Source organism: Haliotis rubra, unplaced genomic scaffold, assembly GCF_003918875.1.
Source record: "Haliotis rubra isolate DU_JTF1 unplaced genomic scaffold, ASM391887v1 Scf405, whole genome shotgun sequence".
Taxonomy (NCBI): Eukaryota; Metazoa; Mollusca; class Gastropoda; order Lepetellida; family Haliotidae; genus Haliotis; species Haliotis rubra.
Window position 1 is genome coordinate 826,708 of NW_025767086.1, and position 11,117 is coordinate 837,824.

Genomic DNA, 11,117 nt, shown 5'->3' on the forward strand with positions numbered 1-11,117 from the left:
GAGTATATATACCACTACTCTTCTAAGCGGAGAATATCGGAATGCATCAGAACTGGGAGAAACATGTGTTATCTTTGCAGTGGTGATATTATTCAACATTGGTAAGTAGTTTAAAATATGAATAGAATATCATATAAAAAGTCTGAAACAAATGATCCTGGGCATATTCAAATCTGAAACCAAATCACAAATACTTTAGTTTGAAAGAACAGACTCACAACGACTTACGAGTTTCTCCCTGCATTAACATGCGTTCTGTGGTATGTGGTTTCTATTGCCTCGGACAATATCATTCAGAATTGAGTTGTTTGCTCACCAAAGTCTCCTTGGTTCAGTTATCCGATCCCAGATGTCAAATGCCATATTCAGAGCTATGAGGTTAAGTTGTGCAACTTTATGTTTCAAATATCTTACAAACGAGACATACAGGATTAGCTTTCCCAAACAGTCAACAATATTTCGTTAGCTTTTATACACGCATGATCTACACTGGATACCCAAAACTTGGAAATACTTAGAGCATTTCAAGTATTTATCACACAAAACATATTATACACGCATGATCTACACTGGATACCCAAACCTTGGAAATACTTAGAGCATTTCAAAGTGACTATCACACAAAAATATTATACACGCATGATCTACACTGGATACCCAAAACTTGGAAATACTTAGAACATCTCAAGTATTTATCACACAAAACATATTATACACGCATGATCTTCACTGGATACCCAAAACGTAGAAATACTTAGAGCATTTCAAGTATTTATCACACAAAACATATTATACACTCATGAAATCATGCCCAGTAAATCAATAACGTCACCAAAACACCATCAGAGTTTCAATCAAAGCGGGTTAGATACAGTAACCGTGGGCGTGAGCTAAAGGACAGCCTGTTGTATGACATCTTTTCTAAAGTCCTCGGTATGTTGTAATCACCCATGATCAACTATATATTCTCGATGTCCAGGAGTTGTGGGCCAAGAACATCGATATATCTTACAGCAACAGACTTCAGTTGCATAAAGACATAGTATATGATTTGTTACAATTCGATGTGCTGCGTCACAACTAGTTTCCTAGAATATTTATGCTGAAGCTGTATACTACAGTACAACCAGAAATTATTGAGAATTTAAAGATTGTAAATTTTTATATTTTTTCACTCATTTACTCACGTATTAAATGTGAATATTAGCAGAACATAACTCCCGATTCAAAGACAGGTGAACAGTTAGTATTTTGTCAAGTCACCATGGGCAGCAATGCAGGCTTCAATGCGGCAGGGCATACTACTGATCAAAGAAGTTAGAAAGTCGTGGTCCATGCTGTCCCAATATCGGACCACCTCTTCTTTCATTTCAGCAATATTTGTCAGATTTTTCTTATTGACACTTTCCTTCATAAGTCCCCAAACATTTTCTATTGGATTTAAGTCAGGGCTATAGCTTGGCCAATCTAATAATGTCATATTTTGGGTCCGAAACCAGGCCTGTGAATGCTTTGAACGATGTTTTGGGTCGTTGTCCTGCTGGAAAATCCAAAAATTCCATAGAACACATGAGCAGATGGAAGTAAATGTCCCTCCAGATCAATATCTGTGTACTGCTCACTGTTCATATTCCCTCCAAATACACAGAGGGCGTTGCCCCTAACACAGAATATGCCACCCACACGTTAAATTTCGGACTGTACTTTGGGCGCTGATACAAAGGTTTTTCAGTTTGTTTGGTCCAGAATTTCAGTGTATTAGGAAACATCCACACAGAACTTTCATCTGAGAAAATCACATTGTCCCAGTTAAAATGTCTATGCTGTAAGCACCAGTTCAACCTTCGCTCCTTTTGTTCAGGTTTCATGATCGGTGATGGAATTCCTCGACTTTTCTGCCAACCCATTGCATGCAGCTCAGTTCTAATTGTCTCCTTACAGACAGCCACAGTTCCTCTATCAATCATATCCAGCCTTAAGCTTTCTAAACTCCTTCGTTTGATTTTAGAAACAAGAATACCAAGCCGCCTCCTGTCACCGACAGTCAATTTTCTGGGCCTACCTGCGCCTCCCTGGTGCTCAATGCCATATCCATTTGCAATATTTTTAAAACACGATAAACAGTGGACAAAGGGATGCCTGTTCTACTTGAAATCACTTTAGCTGATCTGATGTCCTTGTTATAATACTCTAAAATCAACTTCCTCTTCTCTAAATCATCCATACTGAGAATCACTGAAAATGTCGTCTGCTAGCAAGTAAACAAAGGAGGATAACTCTTCACAAACTAATGAAAAGGATATAACGGAGTTGTCTCTCTTGAAAGAAACCAAGCTCCTGATAGCTGGTCAAGGTTGTTTACACTAGAAATCCAATTAAACATATTCCTAAAATTCTCAATAATTTCTGGTCATACTATAACTATTCCCCTGTGAAACTTTTTAAGAAAGAAGGTATCCTTGCGAGAAGGGAAAGTGGTATCATCAGCGGAAGTTCGTGGTATGTGTTTTGGTCGCTACATGCTGAAACACTTAGGTCAGATCATCCTAAACAATACATGTACAGGCGTCGGGTTTGAGGCGTGGATTATGCGTGTGTGGGTTTCAACTGTCACGTTAGTGGCGTGGGTGTGTGCGTGTTTGTTTCAGCTGACCAGGCATGGATGTATCTGTAGGTGAATGTTGATGTATGCGTGTGAAAGATTCAACTGTCTAGTTAAGGGCGTGGATGTGTGCGTGTGAGTTTCAACTGTCTAGTTAAGGGCGTGGATGTATGCGTGTGAGAGTTTCAGCCGTCTAGTTAAGGGCTTGGATGTGTGCGTGTGAGTTTCAACTGTCTAGTTAAGGGCGTGGATGTATGCGTGTGAGGAGTTTCATCTGTCTAGTTAAGGGCTTGGATGTATGCGTGTGAGTTTCAACTGTCTAGTTAAGGGCGTGGATGTATGCGTGTGAGTTTCAACTGTCTAGTTAAGGACGTGGATGCATGCGTGAGAGTTTCGACTGTCTAGTTAAGGGCGTGGATGTATGCGTGAGAGTTTCAACCGTCTAGTTAAGGGCGTGGATGTATGCGTGTGAGTTTCAGCCGTCTAGTTAAGGGCGTTGATGTATGCGTGTGAAGCTTCAACTGTCTAGTTAAAGGGCCTGGATGTATGCGTGAGAGTTTCAGCCGTCTAGTTAAAGCTTTGATGTATGCGTGTGAAAGTTTCAGCCGTCTAAGGTAAAGCTTTGATGTATGCGTGTGAAAGTTTCAGCCGTCTAGGTAAAGCTTTGATGTATGCGTGTGAAAGTTTCAGCCGTCTAGGTAAAGCTTTGATGTATGCGTGTGAAAGTTTCAGCCGTCTAGTTAAAGCTTTGATGTATGCGTGTGAGTTTCAGCCGTCTAGTTAAAGCTTTGATGTATGCGTGTGAAAGTTTCAGCCGTCTAGGTAAAGCTTTGATGTATGCGTGTGAAAGTTTCAGCCGTCTAGGTAAAGGCTTTGATGTATGCGTGTGAGAGTTTCAGCCGTCTAGTTAAAGCTTTGATGTATGCGTGTGAAAGTTTCAGCCGTCTAGGTAAAGCTTTGATGTATGCGTGTGAAAGTTTCAGCCGTCCTAGTTAAAGCTTTGATGTATGCGTGTGAAAGTTTCAGCCGTCTAGGTAAAGCTTTGATGTATGCGTGTGAAAGTTTCAACTGCCTAGTTAAAGCTTAGATGTATGCGTGTGTAAAAGCAAGCCTTTAAAGCTGTCTAGTTAAGGGCCTGGGTGTATGCGTGTGACAGTTTAAACTGTCCAGTTAAAGGGCGTTTATGTATCTGAATGTAGCATGGATGTGAGGTCTGACATTGATATTCGTTATTCGGTGTAAAACAGTGCATTATCGATTCATTATTTCAATAAACCATGAGACATTTAAAGAAACATGACCTATTTGTTCTTGCACGACTCAAGATATATCTTCCTGGATCCACACTTCCTTTGTGTTCAAAGTGATTCTTCTTCCTTGTTCAGTGCGGCTCTTCTTACAATAACACCATGCTAGCAACGCGCTCAAGCGTTCATTCCGTGTAAATTGAGATGGGATTAACAATGAGGAGGCATATTGGTGTCACCAAGCCATCGAATCGAGAACAATGGAACCGTGTTTGCTTAGATTTTACATGCGCTTCATGTTACCAACCATGCGTTGGTCAGACACGTTAGTGAATAGCAACAACTGTTTTGAGTATCACACCAAACCTACAGGTGTAACACTGTGAATCGTTTGTAGTGCTGTTCAAGAGGAACTGTTACCAAACCACTTTGGCATATGTTGTGTTGAGTAGTTTCTCAACCTTTGCTCAACAGGTTGAAAAAAGAAGGTTACTTGGCCCGTAATAAGATCGCCTTGATTAGTACAATTTTCTAAATAAATACATAACACTACACAGACCAATTGGCCTATAACGTGAGTGAAATAAATGGCAGTAATAGACATGGCCACTGGTCCACCTGTCAAGACAAGTGAAATTTGAAATTTGGAAATAGCCACTGGTCTGTTTGCATGAGACAAAGTGAAATTTGAAATGGCTGCTGGTCTGTTTGCCTGAGACAAGTGAAGTGAAGGTTGAAGGGCAAGTCTTGAAGTTTACAACAGGTCGAAATGAGCAATGGATCAGTTGAATATGACAAGTAGTGTCTACCCCTGTACAAACATTTTTACTTAAATTTTACCAGTTTTATAAGTGTCTTAAAACCTGGAATCTGATGGAGTTAAACAAACTACATCCGGCTTAGAACTGGTCTTCAGCAACCCATGTTTGTCTTAAAAGGTGACTCACTGGTTGTGGTCAGGCTCGCTGACTTGGTTGATACATAGTAACCCAATTCTGTAGATCAATGCTCATGCTGTCGGTCACTGAATTCTCTGGTCCAGATTCATGTATTTACAGATCGGCCATATAAGCTGAAATATTGCTTTCGGTGTGAGGCGTTAACAACAAACACACCAAATCTAACAAAACTACTGTCTACAAAACGGTATGTCTTCTGTGGGCAACTAGACATAGCCATGAGATGGATTCTCAAATAATACCTAGTGGAGTATAATCCTCAAACCATCAAGTTTGCAAATAATCAAAAATCAAATGCTTAAAGTGAATGCATGATGCTATTGAATGCAATCAAATTAATCAGCCATGCAAGATACACACTGACTGGTTGAAAGCTACAACCCTACAAAGCTACAAAGCTTACTTCTGAGAATACATAAATCAGGCATGGAGAAGTTAGCGAAGTGTTGATGTGCTTGTAAAGTACCAAGAAACATGTGTCAAGCAGTGCCACAAGTATCGACAAGTGAGGAGGCCTACCTTGAAACACCTACAGGTATATATGAATGAATAACAGGCTAGTATAGGATTATGCAGCACAGTTTGGCCACTACATTCGTGGGGTCAACAATCAGGAAAGACAACAAAAGCAGGTGTATCTCTTTCTGAACATGACAACACAGTTCTCCATTAGATATTTAATTCACTGGCAGCTACAGCCACTCACATACAGATAATCATGGTTCATATTTACACAAGATCCCATCAGATGAAACTGGCAACAATTGTCATTGGTCATCAACCAGGCTCAGTAACTGCCGTTTATACTGGAGCTGACTAGTCAGCCACAAACATACAAAAGCTAGTAATACCATAACTGAGGAGAAATGAGCGGAGGTTGCCCAAAAGTTTCACTAACTGACAGATTCATTATTTGGTAGACACCACGAGTCTTCTTGTTCCAAGAGAAGTTGGCACCATATGATTTTCTCTTGAAGGTGGGTAAGTGTTCCTCTTCAATGAAATATTCCCAACCTTAAACAAAGAAACATAATGGATAAGCGTGACATTGTTAACATCTACTGATAACTCACACTTTCACGAAGTATTTTAATGAGGTTGTCAGTCCCGACTCCATCCCTCCTGTGACACTTAAAATGATGTCATTTTTCAACAATTCTCACTGCCAACTCTTGAATCCTGGATATCACAAATTTTCAAAAGCAATGGGAAGAGGGAATAAGTTTAAGATAAATTACTGAAAATTACATCAAAAAAGTATATGTGAAGGAAATATGTACATACAGCATGATTTGCTAGATCCTGGTTGCCCTCTACAAAGACCATAAATTGTGCATACCTCAAAGAGAACTGGCAGCCTCTATAATTGGGGATCTAGATAAAACTGGCAGTCCTAGCTATATGCATTATTTATGTTGACCAAACCCTGATTGTCTATGAACTACAATTTTATGATGCATATCATGAATATGGTGAAAATGCCTCAGTTACACTCAACCGACATGTTATGACCACTTCACTAAAGCACATTGATCCACAACATCAGCCTTTCACAGGAGTAGAGTGAGTTAAAATTTAAAGTCACATCGGCAATATTTCAGCCATATCGTCCTTTCACAGGAAAACATAAAATATGATAACAGGAAACTGCAGTTTACTCACAAGTGCACATGAACTGGAGTTTGATGACATTGTAGACAGCACTTTATACAGTGTTGCCATTACATGTCACGATAACAGTGTTGCTGTAAACGTTACCAAATGCCAATATATGAATGCTATTTTACTTGCAGCTGACTCTCAATGACTCAATCTAATGTATAACAGCAGGGAAGCTGTTGATATAATATGCCCATGACCAATTTCTCAATGAATGATGACTGACATCATACATTTGGCATGTTACAATATTGCTTACAATGGTTTAGCAGAAGGAAGGGAATCAAACTATCTACTACTATCTATGAAAAGCATTTGTAATGCAGCTAGGATCTAGAACCCTAAATGACTAACATGTAGTAACAAATCTAATGCATGTACACACCATATACTAAATCTGAATGACAATAATGTTCCAACAAAACACTCATCATCTATGTGATCAGTCTCAGGTTCAGAAATTGCCAGGGCTCAGTTCATATTCCTCAAATTACAATGAATGTGAATTGTGATGAATTCTCTCTATATTCCCTCCTTAAGTAGGATCAACCCGTAACTGACTATGCACAAAAAAACACTCACCATTTTTTCTCACAGAAGTCCATGGCTTCCTCCTGGGAACTGAAATCTACATTCATTGTTGAGAGTGGATCCGCTCTGCAAAAGAATAACAAAATCAACCAACATAGGGCTAGGATAAAAATATTACATGAAGACATCTAACATCATATTTTATCATGCTCCTACATGTAACATCTTATTTTTATCATTCTCCTACATGTAACATCATATTTTATCATGCTCCTGCATGTAACATCATATTTTATCATCCTCCTGCATGTAACATCATATTTTATCATGCTCCTGCATGTAACATCATATTTTATCATGCTCCTGCATGTAACATCATATTTTCCTGCATCATCCTCCTGCATGTAACATCATATTTTATCATGCTCCTGCATGTAACATCATATTTTATCATCCTCCTGCATGTAACATCATATTTTATCATGCTCCTACATGTAACATCATATTTTATCATCCTCCTGCATGTAACATCATATTTTATCATCCTCCTGCATGTAACATCATATTTTATCATGCTCCTACATGTAACATCATATTTTATCATCCTCCTGCAAGTAACATCATATATCATGATGAACCTGACTGTGAATACCTTTGTAATATCTGCATCTTAACATGCATATCAAGAATAGGAAATTTCATATGTTAACACATTTATACATGTTCCTTTTTTAGTAAAATTTTTACATGACACTAATTATCAGTATACAGTCAGCTCTCGTTAATCCGACACTCATTAATCCGACACTCACGTTAATCCGACAAAAAATTAGGGAACCATTTAAAACAGTGATAATTACTCTCGTTAATCCGACATTCTCGCATTCCGACTCCGACACACCAATCTAGCAACCGATCATTGTAAATACATTGTAAAAACATTCGTTAATCCGACAATCAACACAGCCGGTCGGATGATCCGACCGTATACAAACATCACACATGAAAGGTGATTAGCGCGTGCCTTACTGGCTGCTTAACACCCACGTCAGTGAACATCACACTTGTTAATTAGGAACACAGGATAATTAATTGAGGCGATTTAATCAAGAAATAACAGTAGAGCCGAGCAGTATAAAATGTTTACAACCGACATGAGTTTTCATCACAAGATGTCTGTCACGAAAGTACACCAGCTGCTAAGCGACCCCTTGTAGAAGTCACGCCATTGATCAAGAAAGAAATCTCCTTTTGAAGAAAGACAAACCCCAGACAGCACAACAAGAAGTCATCACTTTGCTGAGCAGAAGTTTGATGTGAAGATTGACGATCAACCGTATCTGACATCCTGAAGCGGTCTGCTTAGTGGTTGAGCGTCTCTACGACTGATTCCAATGCTTCAAGCTATCTGAGGCCAAAACATCGTTGAACATTTTGCAAACATTTCTGACACACCACTTAGACGCGTGTTTGATGTTAATGACCATCAAAGACTTTTTCAAGTTATAAATTATATATGTTATGATACACTTGATTGTACATTAGGCGTCCACATGTTATTATGGAATTAGTTGTATGGAAACTGTAACATATTCAACATCCGGTCATAATGGCAGCTGATATGCGGTAAAACAAATGTGAGTTTTGTGCCAATGTGGTCATGAAATAGATATGAAACTGTTAAAACATGTGATTATATATGTATGTTATGCCATCTATGAATGTTAATAAATGAAAACAAGTATGTATTGTTAGTATTTCTTATTTCTGTGAATATTTTTACATACGATAAAGATAACTAGATCTACCATTTCTGATATGCATGCAACAGTATGACGATCATGACATTTAGTAAACATTGATATTTTCACACAAATACATTAATCCGACATTTTCATTAATCCGACATTTTCGTTAATCCGACATATTTCTCTGCAACCACAAGTGTCGGATTAACGAGAGTTGACTGTATTCTTTTTCTAGTTTTTGATCCTGTTGAAGTATTAGAACATGATACTCACGTTGACACCCAACCCATGAGTGGGTTTTCCCATCTCTCCCTCTGATCAAACTCAATCCTCCACCTGCGAGTACCATAAGATCCTGACTGCATGGCATTCCTTGCAGGTACGAAGATACGCACTCGCCTCGTGGTGATGTGCTCCTCTGGGACACCAGTCAGAGGTGTGATGTCAACCTGAATACACAAACACCAGTGTCAAGTTACCTGTTTTGTTCAGACAGCATGATTCTCAGTTCAACATCAACAGCAGAAGGGCTATAGGGCATATGATTTGTGACAACCTAACTTCATTTCACCAGTCTGTGCCAAAACTCAATTGTTAAGTGAACTATAACGACAGTAATTACTAGCTTGCTATATTATTTTCTGGTCATTTTCAGTTGACCTTTTGCAAAATAAATACATGTATACACTTGTGCCATGATCCCAGTTTGTATAGAAGTGAACAGTGTAACTACTGGGGTTCCCCACAACCCATACAGGTTTAGAGTTAAGGCTACTGTGATACATCATTTATTTGTTTGTTGTTTAACATCCCACTTTACAATATTCACGCTATATGATGGTTATATGTAAAACAATTTAGTGACCGATATAGTATTAGTAACAGCTACAGTATACTGAATGGCCATCAACAATCTGATTAATTTGATTGATCAGTTTGGTCTTAGAAAAAGCATGCTCATAGATAAAGTCATTAAACAGCATGAAGTAATTTACAAAAAAAACTAACATTTGAGTAGTTAAGGCAAACATCATACGCCACTTGTAGGATCATATGACATTACCTTGTCACTGACAGTGATGGTCTGCACTTGATGTGACTGATTGTCATCTTGTTCACGGGGCTTTGTTGCTGTTGTCAAATTATCCCCTGGCCGTCCAGAAGCATAGTACCTGTGAAGACAGTAACACAAGTGAATTATGAGGTTAAATTAAACTGACTGACTGACCGACTGAGTTTGGTTTTACGCCGCTTTTAGCAATATTCCAGCAACATCACGGTGGGGAACACCAGAAATGGGCTTCACACATTGTACCCAGTTAAATTAAACAAGTTAAGACAACGTCAATGCGCATTATTATTTTGGGTGCCAAATTCCACTGTTTTTCAGTTCACCTGCTTCTGTCAAAAGTGAGCCGCTTTCATGGACCATCGCGCCATACAGAAGGAAGTTAAAAAGTTAAAACTGAAAGAAAGACTTGTCATTACTTATAACTTCTATATGAGGATTATAATATCCCAGTTGACAAAGCTCTAGATTGTTTTGATAAATATTATACCATACTTGTTATGATTACACAATGCCATTTGTAGACAAAAAAATATCCATTTACGGCCAATAAACATATACAAACATTTCATTTTATTCTTTACAAAAGCATTAATAACATGCAAATAATTGGTATTACAGTGTTGTCTATACATGAATATTACTTTTGCTTTATCAGTTTACTAATAGAACATTTTATCAGAAATATTACTATGTAATATTACATGGAGCCTATAATGTCGAAGTTGACAAGAACTATGCATTTATGGCACATATTTAATCATTTTAAATAAATTGGGGCATTTTGACTTCCCCCTGAGGCAATTTGACAAAAACTCCAGATAATTTTGGCCAAATTTGCTGGGGCATTTTGTAGCTGGGTCGATTTGGCTGGCACCCAGTATTTTCATGAAGCAAATATCTTTGTTTCTTCAATTGTCAGGTTAAGCAATTAAAAAATCAAGCTACTGTAATGTAGAAACCAAAATGATTTTTCTTTTCCGAACCATGCACAAATCTTCAAATGGTTTATTCCATCTTGAAGGCAATGTTTTGATTTGATCGGAACTGATCTTGAAGGTTATCAAGGACGGGGTAAGAATCTTGCGAGTACACGCACGCACTTTTCATCTAGCACTGCGCTGTACACTACATTGGAACAGTCATCGTGTGTGGCATTTCCGAGAGTTGTGTATACACAATATACCTTGGAATTACGTTCCTACTAGCTGTTGCTAGACGGCTGGCCACTCGCAATCCTATAGAAGCAGCCATTTTGAATGTTACTAAAGGGGTGTAACTCTTTCCAAGACACTACAAGCT

General features: G+C 38.4%; 1 protein-coding gene across 1 annotated transcript; it reads right to left on the minus strand.

Annotated features, from left to right (window-relative positions):
- Positions 1-5,445: 5,445 nt before the first annotated feature.
- Positions 5,446-11,117, minus strand: LOC124287697 (NADH dehydrogenase [ubiquinone] iron-sulfur protein 4, mitochondrial-like). The gene is made up of 5 exons (XM_046724216.1): positions 11,002-11,117; positions 9,810-9,918; positions 9,020-9,195; positions 7,050-7,124; positions 5,446-5,822 (listed from the first exon to the last, which is right to left on the minus strand). Exons 1-5 carry the CDS (start codon positions 11,067-11,069, stop codon positions 5,804-5,806), a joined length of 447 nt encoding a protein of 148 aa, XP_046580172.1. The 5' UTR covers positions 11,070-11,117; the 3' UTR covers positions 5,446-5,803.

Coding starts and splice junctions, on each gene's coding strand:
- LOC124287697 (XM_046724216.1), bottom strand. CDS start 11,069: ATGGCTGCTTCTATAGGATTGCGAGTGGCCAGCCGTCTAGCAACAGCT. Junction 9,196..9,809: donor CCATCACTGTCAGTGACAAG/GTAATGTCATAT, acceptor TTGTGTATTCAG/GTTGACATCACACCTCTGAC. Junction 7,125..9,019: donor CTCATGGGTTGGGTGTCAAC/GTGAGTATCATG, acceptor ATTCTTTTGCAG/AGCGGATCCACTCTCAACAA.